The 27,452-nt window shown below is 37.3% G+C and overlaps 1 protein-coding gene across 1 annotated transcript; it reads left to right on the top strand.

Annotated features, from left to right (window-relative positions):
- On the top strand, positions 1 to 24,162 carry LOC149829473 (5-methyltetrahydropteroyltriglutamate--homocysteine methyltransferase 2-like). The gene is made up of 14 exons (XM_090015550.1): positions 1 to 139; positions 1,838 to 2,200; positions 2,317 to 2,404; positions 2,892 to 3,019; positions 3,103 to 3,294; positions 3,400 to 3,602; positions 4,120 to 4,283; positions 4,358 to 4,438; positions 4,524 to 4,690; positions 16,302 to 16,407; positions 16,491 to 16,741; positions 22,209 to 22,281; positions 22,938 to 23,066; positions 23,631 to 24,162. The coding sequence occupies exons 1-14, from the start codon at positions 12 to 14 to the stop codon at positions 23,997 to 23,999; spliced, it is 2,442 nt and encodes an 813-aa protein (XP_089871676.1). The 5' UTR covers positions 1 to 11; the 3' UTR covers positions 24,000 to 24,162.
- Positions 24,163 to 27,452: the final 3,290 nt, after the last annotated feature.

Below are 27,452 nucleotides of genomic sequence, written 5' to 3'. Positions count from 1 at the left end.
TCGAATCCAAAATGCGCATCGCGCGCGCTTCGCTACTCATGTCGAGTATAAAACCCGCCTCCCTCGTCTTCGCCTCTCCGCACCGCCGTCTCTCTCCCTTCGCTCCCGCCTCGCTTCCTCCTCGCTTCCACTCTCGTCGGTAAAACCCTAATTCCTTCTTTCTTTCTTTAGCGATTCATTTCCACCGTTTCCTTTCCCCGATTCGCTTCCCATCGACGCCATCAAACCCTCGTTATGATGAATTCCTCCGCGGTTTAATCTGATCTGTGGCAGATTCGTTTTCTTGTCTTTTCCTTCTTCTTCCTTTTTTTTTTCGAACTTTGATGCAGTTTGTGTGCAATTAGAGAAGAATCGATGAAATTACGGGTGATTTTCTGGTGTAGATTGGCTCTGATGTTGTTTTCCTGTGATTTGCTTGTATTTAGTGTTGAGATTAGTGCTGAATTTCGGCGCAAGCGTGCTATTACGAGCGCGTGTGTTTGAACTGAGAATGATCTTTGTCAAGAGGTTATTTATATGATTTTCGCGGGATTCTGTTTAGTAATTCATTGGGATTTGTGTTATAGGTAGGACTTTGAATGGTTTTTGTCTTGTTGATTGAGTGAACATGATTAACTGATTATGGCCGGAATGGATTTGTTTTTTTTTCTTACAGAAAATAAAATTGATTGAAAAATAAGAATAAGAAAAAAATTGCTGGTGAACAACATGAGACTACGAGTGAGTACTAGTGTAAATTGCTTGATTTTTAGGTTGAAATGTTTGTGGGATGATTTTACTTGTACTCGGCATGGAGAATGTGGATAAATGGATTTGTGTCACAATGACACGGCTAGAAGTACACAGGCCCCTTATCAAGAGTAGTACATAAGAGGATACATATGGTAGTAAATTGGAGTTTCCTTGTGATATAGAGCTGGATTTGTCACTGACAACGAGTTTATTAGTTGGTAATTTTTTATGGTTTTTATTTTTTTTAAGGACTTATTGTCAGTTTGCGGTGTCTGTTTGTTTTCTTATTGGATTTCGGATGCTTTGCAGCTTGACGCTGAAGAATCTTTTAATGAATGCAGTACTTGGTATGTGCATTTGTTTCCATTGTATAATTTCAATGAGAACTTTGGGTGTTATTCTTTTTACTTCTGATCCTTTAAGTAGTATTTAGGCATAAATTACCTATCAGAAACATTTTTTGGTTACTTTTCTGGGATTGTTCTTTTTTTTGGTTATGTAATTCAGTTCAGTTATTGAATTTGGATACATTTTCCAGTAAGCATAAATGGTAATCCAGATATCAACGCTACATTAATTTCTTTCCAATCAAGTTCTCTCTACCTGGCCAAAATTTTCCAAAATATAAATCATCGTTGTTTATATGCTCGTGATTTTTTTAAGATGGCCTTTTTTTGTTGTCATTTATGACATTAACTTGCATTTATCTATGAACCATCTAGGTAGATTTTTTGGGAACTATCCTTTACCTTTGAGTTACTACAGTCAATCTTTCAATGTGAATCTGGTGTTAATGAATCATAAATAATTGATCAGCAGCAACTGACCCATCTCTAGATCATTGTTGTGCTTTCCAATATGCAAGAAGATACACAGCGAGGGATGTGAATTTATTGTTTCTACATGCAAATCCATATTTTCACATAGATCAAAAGTTTAGACCTTTTTGCTGTCATTATGAGTATTCAACATTTTTTCTTAGTATTTGTACGGTTTAGGAACTTGTTACATAATTCAGTTTGCTTGCATACATCATTTCCCTGGGTTCATGTGGGATGTTCTAAATTTCTTTGCTGATCTCTTGGCTGTGACTTGTTGAAACCAGTTGGGTGAGAGCCATGGGTTCTCATATTGTTGGTTATCCACGCATTGGACCCAAGAGGGAGCTTAAGTTTGCATTAGAGTCGTTCTGGGATGGCAAGAGCAATGCCTATGATCTGCAGAATGTTGCTAAAGATATTCGAGTTGCTATTTGGAAGCAAATGGCAGAGGCAGGGACAAAGTTTATCCCAAGCAATACCTTCTCCTACTATGATCAAGTTCTTGATGCTACAGCTATGCTTGGGGCTGTGCCCCAAAGATATGGCTGGTCTGGAGGTGAGATAGACTTTGATGTATACTTCTCAATGGCCAGAGGGAATGCTTCTGTCCCAGCTATGGAAATGACCAAGTGGTTTGACACCAATTAGTGAGTATGACAACTCATTTCCCTCTTAAATGATGCTGCAATTTATGTGCTTTTATATGGTTGTCAATCATTGTGTGCTTTATCCATAAGACCCATCTCCTTCTTTTCTGATCCAGCCACTATATTGTACCTGAGCTGGGCCCTGATGTTAAGTTCTCATATGCTTCTCGCAAGGCAGTGAATGAATACAAGGAGGCAAAGGAGGTAGTTAAGCCGAAAAAGAAGAATTGAAGTCTTAGTTTAAAGTAAATTTGAAAGTTTATGATTCTCCACTTTCCGGATCTCATAATAATGAGGATGAGTAGTAACTTTTCCTTTAGATCATAGCCACCGGTGTCGTTCTCACAAGTCACAACATATTGGCAGTTTTTTTTTTTTGTCATGATAATTTGAAGATTTTTCTTGGAAAAATCATCACTTTTTTGTTGGAAAATGATCCCTATGGAAAAGTTATATGATAATATCTCAAAGTGACGTTTTCAATTTATTGTGATATTTTTTCTTCTATGTTAAAAGACCTCTAAAACACGAAGACATAAAAAGTATCATGATATTTAAAAGTTTATGTTTTTCCTTTGAAACTTATGGTCTTTGCTGGTCTTTATTTATTTTTATTTCATTCTTTTTTTTTCCTCATATTTGTGATTCTGAGCTCGTGTAATGGGCTTGTTTCATATTTCCATTCCTCCAGATTGGATTTGAGACTGTTCCTGTTATCATTGGGCCTGTGTCTTACTTATTGCTGTCGAAGCCGTCCAAAGGTGTTGAGAAGTCTTTTTCCATTCTATCTCTGTTGCAAAAGATTATTCCAGTCTACAGGCAAGCCTCAACAGCTTATTTATCATGATTGCAAATGAAGTGCAACTTTCAAACTATTTCTTTTCTAACATGTACAAATATAGGGAGGTTCTGGCTGATTTGAAGGCAGCAGGCGCTACTTGGGTGCAGTTTGATGAACCAACTCTGGTACTGGATTTGGATTCTTATCAACTTAAAGCATTCTCTGAGACATATTTATGGTTAGAAGATTCCTTATCTGATCTAAATATCATCGTCGAGACATACTTTGCTGATATTCCCATTGAGGCATACAAGTGAGTTGGATTTTTAGAAGTATTTAATATGGTTGCTTTACATCTTCCCAATTGAACTTTTGGATCTATTTCTAACATATCAAGGCATTTTTTTTTTTGCATCAGGACTCTCACTACATTGAAAGGTGTTTCTGGAATTGGTTTTGATCTAGTACGAGGAGAGAAGACACTGGACTTGATACAGAGTATCGGTTTCCCTGCTAACAAATATCTCTTCGCTGGTGTGGTTGATGGCCGAAATATTTGGGCAAATGATCTTGACGCATCACTGGCAACACTGAAGGCTCTCGAGGGAATTGTTGCCAAGGGTACTGTCTTATAGAGAATTTCTGGTACTAGTTATTTGGAAGTCTTGGTGTAGCTAAACCTGCAGTCCTCACACACACACACACACACACGGAGGCAAACATGTGCACATGCATGCATTTATAAAAGAAAACACACAGAAGCCTGTGTATGCTTCCGTGCACATATAGACAGAATGCTACTGTGGATTAAAAATGACTTACAGTTGCTTTTCTAGGATTTTCTTAGACATTTAATGCTTTATATACCTCAGGAAAAGAAAAGGATTTAAGATGGATCTTCAGCTTTATAATCACCTTACATTTTGTGGCTGGAAATCTTTCGCTGGTTTTGAGATATTAAGAAGAGGAAAAGAGCTAATATTTTCTATTTTAGAAAATTGAAACACATAATTTCTTTTTGAAGATTTTGATCTTAACTTCGACTAGTAGAATTTCACTTTTTCTTCCTCCTTTCTTGAGCGTAGTGTGGTGCACTACTTTTTTGTGTTTTTATAACTGAGATATTGTTGTCCTGCAGAAAATCTTGTTGTTTCAACTTCCTGCTCACTTATGCATACTGCTGTTGATTTGGTTAATGAAACTAAGCTGGATGCTGAAATCAAATCATGGTTAGCATTTGCTGCTCAGAAAATTTTTGAGGTGAATGTCTTAGCTAAGGCATTGGCTGGAGAAAAGGATGAGGTATATAATATTGTATTTTCATGATACTTTGTTTGTAGAAATCTTCTTTATATCTCAGCAAACATTTTATTCAGGCGTTCTTTGCTGCTAATAGAGCTGCTCAAGCTTCTAGGAAATCTTCTACACGTGTTAATAACATGACGCTTAAGAAAGCTGTAAGTGACCAACTACTATTTTGTGATTTGTTAGGCATTTCACTTCATTACATGATAGCGGTTATGCTACACTTTTTTTCTTCAGGCATCTGCTTTGAGGGGCTCTGATCACTGTCGAGCAACTCCAGTTAGTTCCAGGCTTGAGGTACAACAAAAGAACTTGAACCTGCCCCTACTTCCCACAACTACAATTGGTTCTTTTCCACAGACATTGGATCTAAGGAGAGTTAGACGTGAATTCAAAGCTAACAAGTGAGTCTGCCATTAAATGAATATTCTACGCCTATTACATTTTGGGCTTAGTTATATATTTAGATTTAAGCTGGTCCATTGAATTATTTTTGTTTAGCGTTGGTGAAAGTTGCCATGAAAAGTTCCAAGTTTCATGGATTATTGGCAGTAGGCCATGATTTATTTGGCTCAACAATTAAGTTATCATATTATTTTATCTTGATAACCTACACTTCTCGTTATCCAGTTTATGGCCTTTAAGAAGTTGAGGATGTAAAGAAAGGTGAAACACCTTTAAACGCGAACAAAGTGTCCACCAACAAGTGCAAAACGCACAAGCACAAATCCCACCAAGGGCACAGGGCATAGTTACAAATGCTACGAAGAGCACAAACACAAGTGCCACCAAGGGCATGCAAAAAGGATAAAAAATAATGTTTTTATTGAAGAACAATATGCAAGAAGCGTTACATTACAAGGGGGATGGACCCCTATTTATATACACAAGAAGGGGAGAGAGAGAGAGAGAGAGAGAGAGAGAGAGAGAGAGAGAGAGAGAGAGAGAGAGAGAGAGAGAGAGAGAGAGAGAGAGAGAGAGAGAGAGGACAAACCCAATGGCTAGATTTCTAGCCGTTGGACCTAGTCCAATGACTAGGAATGTAGCTGTTGGATTCATGTCAACAAGGGTTGACTTGGTCCAACCTTATATATATTTATACAATATATATGTATATATAAATGCATATATTCATATTTTTATACATATACGTATACTATATTATATATAATAAAAAATATATATACAATTTTATGTATATATATGTAAAATTTAACACTCCCCCTCAAACTTACAGTACGATGACCGAAAGTTTGCCTAAGAGGGAATGAAACCTAGGTGCAAATAGAGGTTTGGTAAAGAAATCTGCCAGCTGATACTTGGATGTAACATAAGGAAGATCAATGATTTCTTGAAGATACTCTTGAACATAGTGGCAGTCAATCTCGATGTGCTTGGTTCTTTCATAAAAAGTGTTGTTGTTGGCAATGTAAATAGCGCTCTTATTGTCACAACACATCTTTGACGCTCTTAGAATCTTAATTCCCATATCAAACAAAAATCTTCTCAGCTACACCACCCATGGCTCGAGGAGAGGGAGGCCGTCTGCTGCTTTTTGCATCTCCACGAGATTAATGAATCACCTAGGAAAACACAAAAACCCGTGGTTGAGTATCGGTTATTTTGGTCACCTCTCAAGTCTGCATCAGTATATGCAAGTAAATCTAGTGCAGACGAGGAAGACATAAATAATCCTTTAAAAAATGAATTTCTTAGATATCTAATAGTACACAAAACAACTCTCATGTGAACATATGTCGGATTGTGCTGAAATTGACTAGCTGTGTGTACAACAACATATGCTATATCAGGTCTAATAATAGTTAAGTAAGAAAGTGCTCCAATAAGCTATCGATAAGGAGTTCGACAGAGGCTTTTCGTCATCAATTTTCATTTTGACATTCGTTACTTCAGGAGTGTCAACCTTTTTGTCATCTGATATAACAGACCTAAGAACAATATCAGAATCAAACTTAGACTCAGATAATAAATACCCTCTAGGGGAATAAGCAACCTCTATTCCTAGAAAGTATCATAAAAAACCCAAATGAGTCATTTCAAAACTATTTTTAAGATTATTTTTATTATTTTGAACTTTGTGTTTATCTCCTCCAATGATTATCATATCATCAACATAGAAAAGTAAGATGACAATACCTATACCAGAATTATTAACAAACATGGTTGTGTTAGTCAAACAAGATCTAAAGCCAATATTAAGCATAGCATCATTAAATTTATCATACCAAATTTTGAGAGCTTGTCCAGGCCATACTGTGCCTTTTTTAGACGAAGAGCCTTCCCTTGAGGTATTCTTATACTAGGGGGTGCCTCCATGTACACTTTTTCTATAAGATTGTCATTTAAAAAATCATTTTTAACATTCATTTGATATATGAGCAAACTTTTAATTGAAGCAATTGCAATGTGGGTTCTAACTATGGTTATGCGGGCAACAAGTGCAAAAGTTTCTTCGTAATCTATACCATATTCTTGTTCATACCCTTTGGTGATTAACCTAGCTTTGTATCTCTCAAGGGTCCCATTACTCTTGGTTTTTATCTTATATACCCATCTACAACCTATGGGTTTCTTTTCCTGTGGAAGATCTTGGACGGTCAAAGCATAAGCCTTTTCTAATGCATCTAATTCTACATTTATGGCTTTAACCCATTCAAAGTGATCTTTGGCCTGAGTATATAAGGAGGGTTCTATATATGAATGTATTAGAGTTATGCATGCTTGATACTTGGAAGAAAAAGAGTCATAGGATACAAATTTGGATGAAGGTTGTGAAACTCTTGATGATTTCCTAGTTTGCAGTTCTTTTTCATTCAAGTTAGATAAAATTTTAAGTGCACATGGAGGTTTTTGATGCCCTTGTCTAGAATATTGTAAGCAAGATTGATCATTATGAGATTTTTCATAAAGACACTCGCTATCTCCTGATTCAATAATATTTTCAAAATCATATTCACAATCACAATCATTAACATCTTGGTTGAAACCAAGGTCAAATAAGAATGAGTACTTAGTTACTTCCTTAGCTTTCTTTTTTCTAAAAAAGTTACATTTTTAGAAATAAACAAATTTCCATTTTTAGGATCATAACACTGATATCCTTTTTGGTTATCACCATAACCAAAGAAGACACACACAATAACTCTTAGTGAAAATTTGTCATTTTTGTTGGTTAATACAAAACATTTGCAAACCAAGACTCGTAGTCTGGCATAGTCATGAGAGAGTTTAACAAGTTTTTCAATAGGAGAAATATTTTGTAAAGAAGATGATGTCATTGTATTTATAAGATAAACAGAGGTTAAGACAACTTCTGCCGAAAAGATCTTTGTCACATGACTAGCAATAAGTAAGGTCCTTAGTTTGAATGATGTGCCTATGTTTTTTTTTTAGTTAAATCGTTTTTTGTATTGTGCGAGGACAAGATCTTTGATGTGTGATGCCATGCAGATCAAGATAATTTTTAAATTTATTTGAAATAAATTTTCTCCCTGAATTAATCTTAAATATAAAGATTTCGTTTTCAAACCTATTTTTAACCAATTTATGAAAGTTATGAAAATGGAAAAAGACTTAAAATTTATGCTTAAGGAAGTATATGATCCACCTTTAGATAAAACAGGTGCTCGACCCCAAACATCCGAATGTACAAGCTTAAGTGGTGTAGATGAAACAAAAGTTCTATCATTCAAATGGTAATCTCTTCATTTTTCCAAGAACACAGTCTTCACAAGAGAAATAATTAAAATTATATTTTTTTTTCAAATTTAAAAAATATTGGATTTTGAATATATTTGGATGTCCTAATCTTATATGCTATACATTCAAATCTAGTTTTTCGGACATTACAACAAAAAACATCTTTGGGTATCTCCAAAAAATCCATATAGTAAGTATTAAGTGCGGTGTAGTGCTGGACCCAGTTTGAGTCTGACCCAGACCCAAACTGGGATTGCACATTGACGTGCTTATTGTGGCAAATATTGTAATCTGTTATGGGATAGCTTTGTACTTTGTAAACTAATACCTAATGTTTTAAATACAATATACCAGGCCATGATAACGCATGTTGAAATATCGTGAACATGTGCAGCCTCATCAACACCGAGTTTTCCCTCTTCTTCTACCTCTCTTCTTCTCTTACTTTTCTCTGTTGAAGATCAGGTCTGATGCAAACGTAACTTCTAACATGGTATCAGAACAAGGTTGGATCTAGGGCTCGATATTGCTCCCAAAGGTACGATCATAGAGAAAATCTGTTTTGGTTAGGAAAATATTCTTCTCTCTTTGATATTTTCCCTCTTTCGCAACCTACACCATCATGTTTTCTTCCAAAAGCACGATTCCTTTTCTCGTATCTATCCTCTCTTAAAACTGTTTTCGTGTTTTCATCCGAAACACTTGCTTCCCATTTAAAGGTCTGTTTGAAACCCTATCCGTGACCTATCTTCAAGCTTGAAAATTTTGCTTCCTCTTTGAAACCCTAATCGTAACTCATCTCTTCCTAGTGATTCTCCTTTTAGAATCAAAACTCGTGATCGATATTATATCCCAATCAAAACTCGTGATTCCTCTTTTAGAATCTGTTGCTGTGTCACCTTATTTCAAAACGTGTCGCTGATTCATCTCAAATCACGATTCATCGTGATCTTGGTTCATGCTAATCAAACACGGCATGGTCAGGTGGCTTGATTCATTAACATCGGATTAATATTAGAACCTCCATCCCCGGCGGAGATGGATTTTAACCTCCACCTCCGCCTTCATCCCCGTTTCATGTCCTCTATCCCCGGTTCAAAAGGGGATGACGCGGGGTTGGGAAAAGTGGCAGGGACGGGGCGAGGATGAGGCGGGGACGGGGCAGGGCGAGGAAAAGGGTACGTCCATCCCCGAACGGGGATGGATTTTAACCTTCGTCCCCGCCTCCATCCCCGTTTCATACCTTTCAACCCCGGTCCAAACGGGGCGGGGCCCCGCTTTCCCCCGGTCCACTGCCATCCCTAAGATCAACTAGCCATTATTGGATGTGAAGTGCCGGACAAGGATAAAGTGCAACAAACATTGAATGGTTTAGGCCCAAATTATCATGTATTGGTGACATCACTGTTGTGCTTGCCCGTGCTTCCCACATTTGAAGACCTCTGAGCAAAACTTCTACAATACGAAATGTCATTGAAAGGCATCGCTGAAGATTCTAGTGCTCAATCTGACTCCCAAGATGTCTTAGCCACTGAGTTCTCCTTTGGTCGTGGTCGTGGAGGAAATGGCTTCAGAGGAGGAAGAGGTCGTGGTAGATTTGTAGGTTCAGGTTTGCTTCCCACACCCAATATGCCGTTCAACTCTAATGCAAAGAATCAAACTCAAAGAATTGTCCCGACATGTTACCTGTGCAATAAAAATGGACATATTAAGGCACAATGCTGGTTTAATCCTCAAAATAAAGGCAAATTGCAAAACATTGAGAGCAAGAAGGAAGATAATGTTATCAAGTCTGATGGGGAGGTGAAACAACTTTTGCTGGCAGCATTGTCTGGGTTACACTTGAAACATAATGATCAAGGATCATGGTATGTTGATTCAGGAGCAGCGACCCATGTTAAAGGTGATGTTGGTAAGCTTTCGAACTCGGTTCCTTACTTTGGTAAAAATAATATTGTTACTGGAGATGGATCTCACCATCACATTTCTCACATTGGTAATGCAATTATTCTTCTGTCAAAATCGTCTCAATTTGTCAAATGTTGTTCATGTTCCTAATATAAAAAAGAACATCATCTCTGTGTCTAAACTTGTTGATGATACACATTCTTATGTTGAATTCACTCCCTCTTCTGTGTATGTCAAGGATATTTAAACGAGGGAGACATTTGCTGAAGGGGAGCGAAAAGGAAATATGTACATCTTCAAGGAAGATTCATTTGCGCGTACCAGTTCAGTCTTGAAGCCCTTATTGAAGTCTAAGTCTTTTCAGTTTGAGTCATCTAAGTCAGGTCCTGAGTCTATTTTTAGTCTTTCCAAATGTAATAAACCAAGTCTTTGGCATGATCGTCTTGGTCATTACAATTATTCTTTTCTTGAGAAACTTGTATCATGCAAATTAATTCCTAAATCAAGTTTAACCCTTGAGATCAGTAATAAAAAGTGTCCCAGTTGTCAGATGCGTAGGAGTCATGCACTTCCTTTTGATTCTATAGATAAAAGAGCTTCAAGATCCTTTGAAATTGTTCATTCAGATGTTTGGAGTCCTGCGCCCATATGCTCTTCTTCTGGTAGCAGATATTATCTCATCTTTATTGACAGCTACTCTCGTTATACTTGGATATTCTTTATGAAGCATAAGTCTGAAACTTTTCCCATATTTCGCAACTTTCATGCCTTTATTCGAAACCATTTCTCTACCAATATTCTGCATTTTCATTGTGATGGAGGTGGTGAGTATACATCAAAGGATTTTACTGATTTTCTCCAAAGTAATGTAATAAAGCGTAGAGTGTCTTGTCCATATACGCCACAACAAAATGGGGTTGCTGAGAGAAAGCATAGATATATTGTTGGAACGGCCATGAGCATGATGCACAACAATAATCTTCCCATTAGTCTGTGGACAAAAGCATTCCATTCAGCAGTCTATATCATAAATCGTCTGCCTATGACAATTTTGCAAAATAGTTCACCATTCTCTTCTCTTTTCGGCATTCAACCCGATTATAATGCTCTGCGTGTGTTTGGATGCATTTGTTATGTTCATATTGATGATTCTCTCAGGAATAAATTCCAACCAAAGGCTTCCAAGTGTAGATTTGTGGGATATGCTGATGATTATAAAGGTTATCAGTGTTGTGACCTTATGACTAAGCGTATTAAGATTTTCAGGAATGTTGTGTTTGACGAGAATAATCTTGGAGATGTATTATTTAATACCTGTCAAAGAATTCCCATAGAAGAAGTTTATCATCCGTGGATGAATCAGAATTATTTGCAGATGCTTATGGTGATTGCTCAGCTCAATGTACTCAAGAAACTAATTCGGCTGACCAAAATGATATTGACTCAGGTCAAGCATGCTTACCTCAATCTGGTGATCAGGTCGGTGGAGCTTCACACACTGAAGAAGGGGCAGACCCGCAATCACATCCTATTGACAAATTTAAAGGGTATGTATATGCGCGAAGAGAAAAAGCTTCTCCCCCTGCTCCTCACACTGGATCATATACTTATGTGCTTGTTCAAATTCTGAGGAATTGAAATAGAATCAGACATCCTATTGACAGGTGGGTCAGTTACAATAATTTTTCTATGAATCTTCAACTTTTTCTGTCTCAGGTTGATAAGCATGATGAACCCATAGGGTTTCATCATGCTGTGAAATCAAACAAATGGATTGAGACCATGAATGAAGAAGTGGAAGCGCTTCATGAATGTCAGACATGGGAAATTGTTGCGAGACCTCCTAACAAAAATGTTGTTGATTCCAAGTGGGTTTATAAAATCAAATATAAACCCGATGGTACTATAGAACGATACAAAGCAAGATTTGTTGTAAAGGGGTTTACACAAGAATATGGTCAGGATTATGATGAGACTTTCAGTCCTGTGGTCAAAATGGGGACAATAAGAATTATATTGTCTTTAGTCGTCAAACATGGATGGGCATTAAGTCAATTAGATGTCAAAAATGCATTTCTTCATGGTGACTTGAAGGAAGAAGTTTACATGGAACAACCTCCAGGATAGGCTGAGTGAGACCCAGGCACACATGTATGCAGACTAAAAAGAGTCATATATGGTTTGAAGCAGGCCTCACGCTCGTAGTTTGAGAGTTTCTCCTTAGAAATACAAAGGCATGGGTTCTCTAGATCTCTCTTAGACCACTCATTGTTTATCTTTAAGGATAAAGGCATAACCACCTTGTTGTTGATATATGTTGATGATATTATAGTTACAGGGAATTCAATGAATCACATTGAAGAAATAAAAGGACTATTAAGTCAAAGGTTTAAGATGAAAGATTTGAGAGATTTGCGTTATTTCCTTGGTGTCGAGGTAGACAGAAAGGATGATTACCTGACCTTGACACAACATAAATACACACTGGATTTATTGAAGAAATTTGGCATGCAAGATTGCAAGCCTTTGTCTACACCGAGTGTCTTATATCAAAAGCTCAATTCACAAGATGGAGATTTATACCCCAACCCTACAAGATATCGAAGTGTAGTTGGTATGCTTCAATATCTTACCTTTACTCGCCCTGACATTGTTTATTTTGTTAATCAAGTGTCGCAGTTCATGCATGAGCCACGAACAGGGCATATGGATGCAGTCAAGAGAATGTTGAGATACTTAAAAGGTACCATTGGAGATGGGTTGGTGTATCAAAAAAGTTGGAAAAGAGTAAGCATGCATGATGTCACGATCTATAGTGATGCGGATTGGGCAGGAGATCCTGATGAAAGGAGGTCTGTTTTCGGATATTGCATCTTCCTTGGGGAAAACCTAGTATCCTGGAGCAGTAGAAAACAAAAAGAGTAGCTAGATCAAGCACTGAGGCTGAATATCGATCAATGGCTGCTGCAACTGCTGAAACTACTTGGACAAGACATTTGTTGAATGAATTGGAGGAACATATCTCCAAATCTATCTTATTGTGTGACAATCAAAGTGCCATTAATATATCCTTTAATCCTATTTTCCACAGTAAAACAAAACACATTGAGATAGATCAACATTTCATTCGACAGAAGGTTGAAGACAAAGAGATTGAGCCTCATTTCATTCCTACAGAAGACCAGGTGGATGATTTATTTACAAAGGGCTTGACGAAAAACAGATTTTGGTTCTTGAAGAACAAGTTGTCCATGGTTCAAGACCATGCACAACTTGAGGGAGGGTATTAAGTGTCGTGTAGTGCTGGATCCAGTTTAGGTCTGACCCAGACCCAAATTGGGATTGCGCATTGACGTGCTTATTATGTCACAGATGTAAATATTGTAATCTGTTATGGGATAGCTTTGTACTTTGTAAACTAATACTTAATATTTTAAATACAATATATCAGGCCACGATAACGCATGTTGAAATATCGTGAACCTGAGCAACCTCATCAACACCGAGTTTTCCCTCTTCTTCTCTTACTTTTCTCTGTTGAAGATCATGTCTGATGCAAACGTAACTTCTAACAATAAGGTCTTCCCTCTCTATGGCCTTGCCCAATGAGCTTCCCTGATTGACAATCCTGTATCGAACATTCATTTAAAGAGAAGGAAATATTACAACCACAATTAAATATTTGAGAAATAGATAAACAATTTAAGTTTAGTTTTAGGGATGTGACCAACTTTTAAAATAAAAAAACTTTTTGTGTTTAAAAGATTTTTTTCAAAATTCCCTATTCCTTCAATTTGAAGAGATGTACCATTGACCGTAAAAACATTTGACACACTTGAGTTATTATGATATTCAGATAAAATATCTTTGTTTGGAGTCACATGAAAAGATGCATCAGAATCAAGAAGCCAAAGAATTTTACCGGGGTTGGAATAGGATGAAACGACTTCAGTTCAAGAAGACGCTCTCTTAAGAAGTGGTTGAAGAACTTTTATTAATTAAGTCAGAGACATGCTTTCAATGGATGAATCTTGAGATGTGAAAATATCACTTGACTCTTGTTGAAAGCCGACCGATGCAACCTTTTTCTTATATGCCCCTCTTAATTTAGGGCATTGGGGTCTAATGTATCCCGGTTCATGGCAACGATGACAAATAGCTTTCCTTCTATCATAGTCGTTGCCTTGTCTTTTATGATATGGTGATTTATATGCACGTATGTAATTTCTCGGTATAGAGACGACCAAGATCGAGTCATCTTCACTTTTGGTTACATGCTTTTTCAATCTATTTTCCTCCATACTCTACTCTTTTATAATGTCTTCAATAGGGAAAACTTTTCCTCTATGGAGAAGAATAAACTTTGTAGATTCAAATTCCGGTCTTAAACTGTTGATGAATTGGTAAAAATGCTATGCATTCATTTGTCTTTGACGTAGTTCTAATTTTTTTGAACAATGCCATTTTGGCCTTAGAAGAACTAATTCTTCATTATAGTATTCTCTAATAGTTTTATTATCTTGGATCATAGTCCGAACTCTATCTTTCACATTGCATATACATGCAATATCCTTAAGAGAATATATTCTCTTAAGATAATCCCAAGCCTTGTTAGCATGCTCAAATTTGGCAGGGCTTGAACATTTTTTAATATCTACATTACTAATAAGTTAAGACATGATCCTGACATGCCCCATCCTCCATTCTTTTCACTTATTCTCGTAAGTGGTTATAACCTTGGTCTTTTTATTTTCGATTAGAAGTACCTTTTTCTCACCCTCTACCTTAGTGAGAACTAGTTTAGGTTCTGGATCGAATCTATCTACTAGTCCACACAACTCTTTTTCCCAAATAAGGTGCTTCTTAATAGAAGCTCATGTTATATAATTGAAATCATTGAGTTTTATGGTTTAATGGTGAAATTATTATTGTCATATATAAGAAAAGAGGAGGAAAAAGAAAAGGCAATACGAGGAACATGAGCACTCCACTAATGGTTCACACGATCACTTGAACACTTGCAAGATCACCAACACTTTGAAAAAGAGTCTTCAAATGAGCTTCAATACTTCCAAGCTTTGATACCATGTAAAGAAAGGTGAAACATCTTTAAACACAAACAAAATGTCCACCAACAAGTGCAAAATGCACAAGCACAAATGTAACCAAGGGCACAATCACAAATGCTATGAAGAGCACAATCACAAGTGCGCCACCAAGGGCATACATATGATAAAAATTAATGTTTTTATTGAAGAACAATATGCAATAAGCATTACATTACAAGGGGTTGACCCCTAGACACAACGGCTAGAAATCTAGCCGTTGGATTCAAGTCAACAAGGGTTGACTTGGTCCAACCTTATATATATTTATATAATATATATATATATATATATTATATAAATTCATATATATGTATTTCTGTACATATACATACATTATATTATATATAATAAATATATATATATATATATATATATATATATATTTGTACAATTTGTGTATGTACAATTTAACAGAGGAGATCACTAAAAAGATGCTTAATTTGAATCTTAGTTGTCAAACTCGGTGAGTCAACCCATGACTCGGCAAAGTTGCCATGTCACACCCTGAGTCAAGAAAATGGGACTAAACACAGATGAGTCAGCTGAGTTTTATCTGAAACTCAACCAAGTCAGCCAAATCCCACCTACTTTTAATATATTCTTTGAAACAACTATTGATAAAATATATGTTTTTATTTATTCTTAATAAACTAAATTAAAAACCATGACTCACCCAAGTCACTGAGTCAGGCATGACCAATCCAAGACCAACCATCTTGAATGCCAACCATGATTTGAATATAGTGTAAGCATTGTTTCATATTGTTGAAGAGCTTGGATTTATAGATTAGTTTTAATTTATCCTTGTATCAGTCAGTGGTATTCTGTCATCAATTCCACAATTGGTTTAAGCTAACCCAACTAAAATCTTAATGCTGATCTTTTAGACGTTTTTTTATGTGAGATAGATGGTTTAAATCCTGACTATCAGTTGTTATCACTCCATTTGAAGTAGAGGTTTCCCTAGTTCAGCTGTTATTTAATGTTTTTTAACATGAGAGGACTGCATCTGTGTTGAATCATGGTTCATTACTTTTTTTTTTCTAAAAGAAAATGTAAATGTAAATATATTTATTTGTTCTTGAGGTATTAGCTTTAATCAAAATCATACCCATTTTCTGTTATTGTCTTGGTTGTCAATCTTACGGTTGGCCATGACATTTTCTTGGAAAATATTCATGCACAAATGACCATGGTTGTAAAAGTTTCCACAAATAATTTCTACATAATCCAGGTGTCTTTTTAAAGATCATTATAAAATCATCAATGTTACTTTCAGGATTTCTGAGGAAGAATATGTTAAGGCCATCAAGGAGGAAATCAGTAAAGTTGTCAAGTTACAGGAAGATTTGGACATCGATGTTCTTGTGCATGGAGAGCCTGAAGTAAAATTTTTAGCAAGCTTATTGTGGTCTTCCTTTCATATTTGAAATTTATGGTCACTAAAAACTCAAATGGTTCAATACAGAGAAATGATATGGTGGAATACTTTGGTGAACAGCTGGACGGCTTTGCCTTCACTGTTAATGGATGGGTACAGTCATATGGCTCTCGCTGTGTGAAACCGCCAATCATCTATGGAGATGTCAGCCGCCCAAAGGCCATGACTGTTTTCTGGTCTACAACTGCACAGAGCATGACTTCCCGCCCAATAAAAGGAATGCTGACAGGGCCTGTCACGATTCTGAACTGGTCGTTCGTAAGAAATGACCAACCTAGGTAAGTATAATTTGTGAATTGCAGAATATAGGACCTAAAGACTTGGATTCTATATTATTAATTTTCTTTCTTCGAATAATTTACAAAAAGGTGCCTAACTTATCAGGTATTTACAAACAGGCGCCTAATGTTTCAATTATTACATTTAACTGGCTGTTTTTCAAACATATATTTCAAAAACATGCTTGGTCCTGAATTCAATTAGTTGACCTTGACTTAGTAAAAAGACCATAATGCCCTCATTTTCAAAACCACCTGAGAGAGAGAGAAAGAGAGTTGCCCGATTGTCCCGTCACCACCACCGTTTGCCCTCATTTTTTAGATCTCTCTCTCAAATGAGGGCAATAGTGGTGGTGATGAGGCAATGGGGCATCTCTCTCTCAAAAATGCTGCTGCGGCGATCTCTCTCTCTCTCTCTCACCAAAAATTGATCAACCACAATGGAGTGGTAATGTTGGGGCAAGCCATCTTCCCCTTCCCCCCTCTCTCTAAAAAGCAGGGTATTTTTGTAAAGTTTGCGCATTTAAAAAAAAAGGATTATTCTCGGTATTTTTTTTTTATGAAAAATTCATCGATAGTTATTAATTGATGAACTTTTGGAAGTTATTTAACTTATACTAACTTTTTAGACATTTTTGAATTTGGGTCTCGTTGTTGGATCCATGAGGATCGACCCTCACCCCCCTCGGAACCCAGTTCAAGTCATAGATTTGACGTACCTAGTATCCACCAAATCTTCTAATTAAAATATGTTTGGATTCAATATACGATCCAAATTTATGAAATATCATAATAGGAACTCAGATCCACTTAGTAGACCGGATTCCGGTTCATAAGTTATTTCTAAAGGAGAGAACGCAGCTTTGGGGAAATCCGGAGCACTCCAAAAACCAAATGGCATACCTTTGGATTCATTTGGTAGGGATCCAACCTCAAATCACATTGGATTCAAAAGAAGATCAACATTGATCCAGAGTCCAGAATTAAACCCAATCCAATTAAAAACACAATACTTGGGTGAATATTGGAATCAAATAGTGTACTACAAAACCCCCCCTTGAAAGATTTCTCTTTTAAGACTATTTTTTTTATTTAGAAAATCCACCCTTTTCTTTGTTTTTCCTTTTTGGGGGTTTCTGTTTTGAAAAAACACACGCACCCTCGTCTCTCGCTCTCTCTCTCTCCCCCTGCCGGAGGCCCCTCCTTACGGAAGATCTCTCTCTCCCTCTCCCGATTATTGCCTCCCTCCTCCCCCTGCAACTTCCCCCTTCCTCTGCATTCGACCTCCCTCAAACCCTCTCGTCTCTCCCCTTTCAAGTGAACAAAAGCTCGCCGGCGCCCTCCTTGCGAGTTGCACACATCATCGCCACCATCACCACCGTGGGCCCTGCCCTGCCCTACCACCTCCCTTCCACCTGCTGCGCAACTGTGCTGCTCTCTGCCTGGACCAGGTGGCCGGACGATACCCGTGACCCCTCCTCACCACTACTGTGCCTCTCCACCGGTGAGCAGAGACCACCGGCAACACAACCGATGCCTCCCTCCCTCGGGTGTTTTTCCTGTGCGAGAAACACTCGGCCGCTGCCGGCTGGCCTTGCCTGTCCATCGTGAGCCACCATCCGTGAAGCCCATACCGAGCACCCCTCTGGAGGCCAACCGACCTCTCATGTATTTTTGTTCGGGAACCCCCATTCATCGGCAGCACCCCATGAGCTTGTCGGAAAAACCTCCCAATCGAAAGTCGTTCCCTGTATCCCTATCCAGATCGGGTCATCTCGTTGAAATGAGCTCCCCTTGCCTGCACCATCTTCCTGTCGTTGGTGAGAAGAAGTCGAAGCCCACTGCCTCGCTGCAGCCGACCTCATGTCCCTACACCTCTGTGTCTCGTGCGCAGTGGCCAAAGGCCACAATGCTCCTGGTGCCCCCAGTTCTATTGGGACTGAGCTCAACTCAGTCAAGCCCTCCAGCCACCGTCCCTGCTCTTCTGGTTCAGCTCTGTCAACCGAACCCACCAGCAGCACCATTCGGGTGCCTCGTTCTGCCAGTGAGACCGAGCCACTGCCCCTGCGATGTCCCTCTCTTGCTTGCTTCCTCTGTTCGGAGGCTGGCCTGAGGCCAGCCTACCTCCCTCTCCCTTTCCTGCTGTGGCTGGAGGACCACCGTGAGGGGTTGACCCTCGATGGAGGGGTCGACACCCCTTGTGCTTTGCCATGTAAACAAAAAGAAAAGGGAAAGAAAAAAGAAGAAATCACCAAGTTGGGTGGGCCCCATTATCGTGACCACAGTGTTGTTACTCCGGGTCCATGTGCATCGAGATCTGTGTCACTCTACGCACATGCTTACTCATGAACCACTTCCATTGGATTGAGTGGGCTTAGTTGCCTCTGGACTCGTGCTCCCACTATTTTGGAAATTGAGCATTGCATCGGGATCTGTGCACCACATCATGATCTGTGCATTATTTCGAGAACCACACCACCTTCGTTTTATGTGCGTGTTGCGCTGCTGGATCCATCACCACTTTTTGTCATAACTTGCTCCGTCGTCTCTATCATTACGGACCAGCATCACGCACAATCTTGCACGTGTTTCTGTATTCTTAACACAGAGTACGAGATAGAGATTTCTTACACTAACTCTGGTATTTGTGCTATTTTAATGCTTGTCTGTTAGTGTAAGTTTATGTGTGCTTTCGTATTTAAGTTACATTGAGCATGAACATATATATATATATATATATATATATATATATATATATATATATATATATATAAAGTTTTTAATTCAAGAACACAGTTTTGCGTATTTTTGTCTTCTTTTAATTACGTTATTTACTTTGCCGTTGCGTTGCAATGTGTACATGCTTCAACTTTCTATAATTTATTTAGCTCGATGTGTGGTTTCACATATTGAGCCCTGCTTTATGTCATTTACTTTGCCGTCGTGCTATAATGTGCACAGGCTCCTGGTTGCGCAATTTACTTAGCCTGATGTACGGTTTCATACAGCGAGAATCGCTTATGCAATTTATTTAGCTCGATGTGTGATTTCATACATCAGGCCTTTCTTTATGTCATTTATTTTGCTGCCGCGTTGTAATGTGCACAAGCTTATGCTTTATTATATATGTATTCTATATACATATATAATTTTATAAAATACGCAGTTTTGCGTATTCCTGCCTACTTTAGATTACGCTAGTATGTATTTAAAGACACAAATTTGTGCATCCTTATCAAAACTTGATTTTTGATAGATTTTCACATGCGAGATTTCAAGCTTGCATTCTCCGATGTCTCGAAAGCAAGTGTTTTGCGTTTGTATATTCACAACTGAGTTTTTTCTTTGGACTAACATAACAAAAATGATTCGATTACGTAGCCCTCGGTGGTATGTATGTTCGGTCCTTTTCGATATCCAAAATGACTCTAATATTTCTCGATCTAAAGCACAGGATATTGACATTTTTAAATAATGTTCGGGTTGATTTATGAGAAACCAATGTCTTTCTCATCGTAGTGGTATTATCAGACATGCATGACATGTTAGTACTACGATGATTGGACTGAAGGTTTATGGTAACCTCGTAGTGTGACAATGCATCATGATTAAAAGAAAATCATATAAATGAAAATGATCGCCTTCACAGGCACGATGCTCGATTTGGTTTAAAAGACCAAAGCATATAGAATGGGTCGTCAGTTAAAATAAGACCTGACATACCTGTTCGTCTCTTTGGTTTCGTCAAGAGAGAGGATAAGATGGTACAAAAACTTCGATGAACAAGTTGTTAACAACTACGTTCCTCGAGTAACAATGACTCGGTGTTTCCGGTCATCGGAGTTAAGATACTGGGCTACCAAATATTATCATAGGCGGCAGATCTCATTGACTTCTGTAGAAGTTCGGATGCATCTCTTGTCATTGATGCTTTTGGAAATTTCTTTCTCGGTCAATAGGTCATCCCTTTAGGAGCGAACTCAGTTAGTTATCCGAGGTATAAAAATACATAGAATAATAAACTCTCGGACAGACTCAGTTGTTTTTACGTTTATCCTGTGCGTGTTCTCAGGTTAGTTAATTGTCGAAACAAGATTACAATGCTCATTTTACTTATTCTGAAACTATATATCACGAAATTAACAACGCATAGGTTAGTCTTGTTTTGATTTTTGTTATCTATGCACTTACCAGGCTTTCATAAGTCTGACCCGTTTTATGCTAAGTCACATGAACTCTGCTAAAAGGTCGACGCACCCGCGTTGACACGCCCCAACACGGGTGCCAACACGGAGACGGGGCAAAAACGGTCAACTCACTGGGGCTGAGTCCATCCACATTTTGGACTCGGTCAACTTTGATTGAGTCTATTTTTATTCATTTATTAAAATTAATTTTGGATTCAGTCAACTTTGATCGAGTCTATTTTTGTCCATTTATGATAAGTTTTGTTATTATCACACTTGGAAGCTTCTTTATGTGTTATATTTTGGTAAGTTTGTGTTACTTCAATAGAATTACTTTTTTATTTTTGCTTTAAAATTTACAATCTTATTATTGTTATATATATATATATATATATATATATATAGCCGTATCCCCGTGTCTAAAAATTTTGAAATTGCTCCGCACTCGTACCCACACCCATGTGACATAGGTTTTATGGGATACTGGTGATGATTAGGTTGATGCAATAAGCGATGACGTGATGATATCAAGATCTCATTCATTCTTTGTTGTTTTGCTCTTGAGCACGTATTGTAATTTTATATAAGGGTTTCTTTTGAAATTCTTGTTTTTGTGTAAACTTCAATTATCAAAAACCTTATTTTGAATCTATGTGGTTTCAATGATTATATGGAGATAAAAATCCATTGTGTAAAGGAAAGTTTGCCTGTAATGCGACCAAGGTCCATTGACTTGTTCTTTCAAACACTGTTTTATGATAAACTACCATTTTAAATTCTAAAAAAGGATTGATTGCCAAGTTTCAAATTTTTCTTAAAAGTTTACAAGTTTGGGATTTTGGGGCATTACACTTTTAGTCATTTCCTTTACTCAGTCAAGGTCAACGGACTAAATTCACGACCAATTGTCTTTGAAACATAAGTTTTAAAAGTAGGCAGTTAAATGTAATAATTGAAACATTAGGTGCCTTTTTGTAAATAGCTAATAAGTTAGATGCCTTTTTGTAATTGTTCTTTTTCTTCTATACATGCATTAGGTCCTACACCTAATTCTCGCTGTTAGTTTACTTGCTAAAATGCCTGTCTGAGGTGATTCAGAGTCAAAATTTAAACTTAACAGTGACTCAACCCAGGCTGGATCCTAGCTAGATGCAGCAGTCTACTTCAAATTGGGTCACCAAAGTTTGGTGGACTTTGTGCATTTGCGCACTAAGTTACCAATTACAGAGTTCGTTTTTGTCTTTTTTTGCCTGTTATCTGATTTTCTTTTCACCACTCAGATCTGAGACTTGCTATCAAATTGCCTTGGCGATTAAGAATGAGGTTGAAGATTTGGAAGCTGCTGGAATCCAGGTCAGGGTTCTCTATATTTAGTATGTTACCGTTAATTTCATTAGCACTTTTTGGGAATTACTTTACCTGGGCAGTGCTCCTGTCAAGTCACTGGTACACCTGGCCTTTTAGCTGGTGCGGGTTGGCCCCTTATTGCTCAGCCAACTCTCATGAAAAGGCTGAATTGTCCTAGCTGAGGCAATGGTTCATAGGTACTCAATTTTACCCCCATGGAACACACAAAAGTAGTTTCACCGTGTTTTACAGCTGTATCCATATGGCATAGGCCTTAGCTCAGCGTTGGAGGGTCCATCTGGCATTTCCTGACTTTAGAGTTGAATTTACCTTCTTTTATTTGCACTCGAGGTAATCCATGTTGGGTGGAACATCTTGGCTGAGCTATTTGCCTATTTGACTCAGAAATATAGAATACATGTTTCAGTGTATATTGCTGTGAACTTGCGATCCAAACAGCTGGTTTCTTCTACATCTTTTTTGTCCTTGACTGAGCCCTTTAAGGATGGCGATCAAACATAGAGTTAGCCAATCACTCATGCACTTGTCAATTTGAAGATTGAGTCGAGCCATTAGATTTAGACATTTAGTTTTAAAATTGGGCATTGCACATGGAGAATTTTATGTCATCTGATTCTTGGAAGTTTCTGTTGGACATGCAGGTGATCCAAATTGATGAAGCTGCACTAAGAGAAGGCCTACCACTGCGCAAGTCGGAGCAGGCCTTTTATCTTGATTGGGCAGTCCACTCATTCAGAATAACAAACTGTGGTGTCAAGGATACCACACAGGTCTTCTCTTTCATCTCCCACGTTACTTTTACATTTTGGTTTATGTGTTCATTTTGGTCTGTCTCCCTCTTATCACCACCCTTTATCCAAACAAATGGCAAGGGTTATGGCATGGCTTGCAGGGAGGGACAACCATTTGTGGATGGTCCCACTGCTGGACCAGAGAAAAACTCCTGGTTTATATTCTGTTCCGTAAAAATTGTATCAGGATTCTTGCACTATGAAAACTGTGGCTTAAAAGTAGATTTCAAAGAAGAAAGAATAATAGGCTCTCTTATGCCATAGAACGAAACATTTTTTTGTGCACGGTTTGCTGCCCCAGGGAGTGTATTTCTGCCTGCCTTAAAACTCAGAAGAAAATAGCTATGTTGATCACGAGTACATTAGGGCTTATTTTTTTCTTACTTTCATCTATATGATACGTGCTGGCCTACAGGCCCAGGCCAGGGCATTATTAGATAAGGAAATCTATAGGCTACATTTAACTCTCATGTGCCTATTATACAGAACATGCTACGTTTAACTCTTATGTGCCTATTATCTTCTTGCCATTTTGAACTGCAGATTCATACACATATGTGCTATTCCAATTTCAACGACATAATCCATTCCATCATTGATATGGATGCGGATGTGATTACAATTGAGAACTCCAGGTCCGATGAGAAGCTTCTATCAGTATTCCGTGAAGGTGTTAAATACGGTGCTGGAATTGGTCCTGGTGTCTATGACATTCATTCACCAAGGATACCTGCAACAAATGAGATTGCAGAGCGGATCAACAAGATGCTGTCTGTATTGGAGAAGAACATACTCTGGGTCAACCCTGACTGTGGGCTGAAGACCAGGAAGTACTGTGAAGTTGTTCCCGCACTGACCAATATGGTAGCAGCAGCCAAGCTTCTAAGATCCCAGTTGGGCTGCTCAAAGTGATCTTGAATTGGGATGAAATGGTGAATTTTGTTCATTATTTCCTCTGAAATGTTTTATAAATTTTGGATGGTTGATCTTAAATTTAGTTCCGTCTCTGTTCACTTTGTTATAAAATTGCTTGACGAATCAGAAAATTAAATTCACCTGACTCGATTGCACTCATCAGAGTTGATCTTTTAACTCGACTGACTTGGCTTGTGTCTCAACTTCCTATTTGATGTTGGTTCATGAGGTCCATAAAACTTTGGTTCGCTAGACTACAAGACTATCTTGGGTTGGGAACAGATCACCTAATAATCTTCTACCAAATCCCTCCCGTCTAAAGTTTTATCTGACATGCGTGTTCTGTTAACAAAAACAGCTTCAGGAAATTCAGTGGGGTTTGTTTGGCTATTGCTATCATTCACATCTTATTTTGACACTTCGATGCATCCTCACCATAGAGCAGCTAGATCACCTTCCAGCTTGCAGTGTTAGGAAGAGCCAAAGTGGTTCCTTTCATAGTGTTTACCTCGTCTCTGTTCTCCATCTCCAAAAGTTTCTGTTTGATAGTTTTTGTTCTATCAACTGAAAGGATATATTTTTATTGGCCCTGCTCTGGCCTGCGTTTCCACCAGTTCAGAAATTCTCATGAAGCCGTGGATAATGTTTTGTCACTTTTTCTTTTTTCTTTTCCCAGCAACACTCCATGCTGGGCATCCATTATGATACTTCTCTAGCTGTACACTGAACCCATCTTGAGAAATGTCTAGATGGATGGCTCTCAGGCATGCTGTTGCATGTCCATCATGCCAAGGTGCTGCATATAATGATGTGAATCCTATTCTTAACATTGTGATCAACACAAGGGTGCTCTCCATTGTCCAGAGGGCCTTCTGAGTGTTAGCCGGATGGCATCATCTTATTTAATGAATGCCTTGCATCAACTTTGCCCATTAATTCTAAGGGTGCTAAGACATTTTTAATGGGCTAGCATGATACATTTTTTTAATGTACAGTACGTTTTTCTAATAAATAAGCAATGTCAATTGACCAACATATCTAGAGGTTCAGATTCAACAAAAAAGCACTCGTACAAACCAACGTTTTCAGTACTTTTTTTAATTTTTTATTTTAAATGACATAGATGTTTCCTATATGCTTGGTTGTATAGAAGTTGGCCCTTGGATCGTCTGGTTTGGACAGGTTTTTTTAGAGCTTCAAAAATCAACAGTATACCATTGCTTCAAGAGCAACCATATTTGCTTCAAAAGCCAGCATGTGTCCTGAACCTGTTTTTTTTTTGCTTCAAGATCAAGCATATTTGGAGCCTGTCACTTACATTGTATGCTTGGTTGTATGGTTGCTTTACTAGCGTGCATAAGAGCCTGGTTGAATACTATGCAAGAACCTGTCAGTTGTAACATTGTATGTTTTTTTTGAAAGGCAAACTGGTACAGCTATACCATTGGGTTTTGAGCTTGCAATGTCCCAACACAAGGCTCCAAATATCATTTTGTAACCTTGTATGTTTGATATTGAAGCAAATATGATTTTTTTGCAGTTCAGACCCCATAAATGTGTTGGGCATGGTCGATTTACTAGGAATCCATACCTGGATAATGTATTTTCGATAATAAAATGATATTTGGAGCCTAAAAAATTTACAAAGATTTTAAACTGTTGATTTTTTCAAACCTTATAAAAACCCACCCACATGTTAGAATTGAATGCTTTAATAGCTGATCCCTATAAAATCAAGTACATAGATCACATGTGTATGGTCAGAATTTAAAGACCTATTTAACATATTTCATTTAGCACGGATGTATTACCCTATATATATTGTTGGTTTTACGTACAATCATACAACCAAGCATAAATGTGTTCTAGCAACCATATATACACGTTGAAGCACATGTTGGCTCTTGAAGCAAATATGGTTGCTCTTGAAGCGTGCATTAGTAAATCTGATATACAATTTTTTTTTCAAAAAATGACTATACTGTACGGAAAATATGATGCATTTTACAAAATTTTCTATAATTTTTGCTATTCTCACCATGTCCAAAATTGCAAGTTTCTTGTTTTAAAAATACCTTTTTACCCTTCGCACATGTGATTTTATAAATATATGCAAATTTTCTCTCAAATATGTGACTTTTTTTGCAAAATAGTCTCTGTTCTCAAATCCGCATCTCTCTGATTCGATGTCGAAAACTTGCATTTTTTATAATCGTTAGAAAGCTAAGACATAGGCTTGTAACTTTCCTGTTTTGAGTTAGAATCGAAAACCCTTTTAGGGTTCCTGTTTATGTATTTCAAAACCAGAATAAAAGTATGCTCTGCAGACTTAAACATATGCGATTGTACCTTTTTTGTCTGTTCTATACTATTTTTCAACCACATGCGTTGAAAATCAAGAAAAATAAAAAAAAGGACAGAGATAGATCAGGATGTTAGATTTTCAACACCACCAAGATCACCTTGATCTGATGAGAGGTTTGAGAGAAACATCCTATGAAAGATAAATTGTTCGATTGTTCCAGTATGCAGAGCATGCTTCTATTTCAATTTTAGAGCTAAAAAATGGAACCCTAGAAGGTTTTCGTCTTTTACTCAAAACAAGAAAGTTATAGGCATATGTCTCATCTTTCTAACGATTATAAAAACACAGGTTTTTGACATCGAAGCAGAGAAATATAGACTTGAGAAGAGTGACTATTCAGAAGAAAATATATATCCGATTTTTGCATATATTTTCTGTAATTTTCTCTTAAATATATGTGATTTCCTCCTATATATGCATTTTTTTCCTAAACATGTGATTTTCTACAAAATATATGCGATTTTTCTCCTATATATGCGATTTTCCTCTTAAATATATACGATTTTTCTCCTTTATATATGATTCTCTCAAATATGTGATTTTCACATATATTTTCTGTGATTTTCTCTTAAATATCTATGGAGTTCCTCCTATATATGTGATTTTTCTCTTATATATGCAAATTTTCTCCTAAACATGTGATTTTTGTATATATTTTTTGCGATTTCTTTTTAAATATATGCGGAGTTCCTCCTATATATGTGATTTTCTCCTAAATATATGATATTTTCTCCTAAACATATGTGGAGTTCCTACTATATATGTAATTTTTTGTTCATGAAAATCATATATATTTAGAAAAAAAAATCACATATTTAGAAGAAGATCGCATATAAAGAAAAATCACATATATTTAGGAGAAAAATTGCATATAAAGAAGAAAATCATATATATTTAGGAAGAAAATCACACATTTGAGAGAAAATCACATATAAGAGAAAAATCACATATATTTATGAAGAAAATCATATGTATAAGAAAAAAATAGCATATATTTAAGAGAAAATCACATGTTTAGGAGAAAAATGACATATATAGGAGGAAACTACATATATTTAGGATAAAATCACATATATTTAGGAGAA

This window comes from Nuphar pumila, chromosome 8 (assembly GCF_984573655.1).
Source record: "Nuphar pumila chromosome 8, dmNupPumi1.hap1.1, whole genome shotgun sequence".
NCBI classification, from domain to species: domain Eukaryota; kingdom Viridiplantae; phylum Streptophyta; class Magnoliopsida; order Nymphaeales; family Nymphaeaceae; genus Nuphar; species Nuphar pumila.
Note: the sequence above shows the minus strand (reverse complement) of the source record. Positions and strands in the feature narration are given on the sequence as shown.

Bases quoted from the DNA above. Each gene is read 5' to 3' on its own strand.
- LOC149829473 (XM_090015550.1), top strand. From the start codon at position 12: ATGCGCATCGCGCGCGCTTCGCTACTCATGTCGAGTATAAAACCCGCC. The intron at 4,691-16,301 runs GTGAGTCTGCCA...TGTTACTTTCAG, and splicing joins CGTGAATTCAAAGCTAACAA to GATTTCTGAGGAAGAATATG. The intron at 23,067-23,630 runs GTCTTCTCTTTC...TTTGAACTGCAG, and splicing joins GTGTCAAGGATACCACACAG to ATTCATACACATATGTGCTA.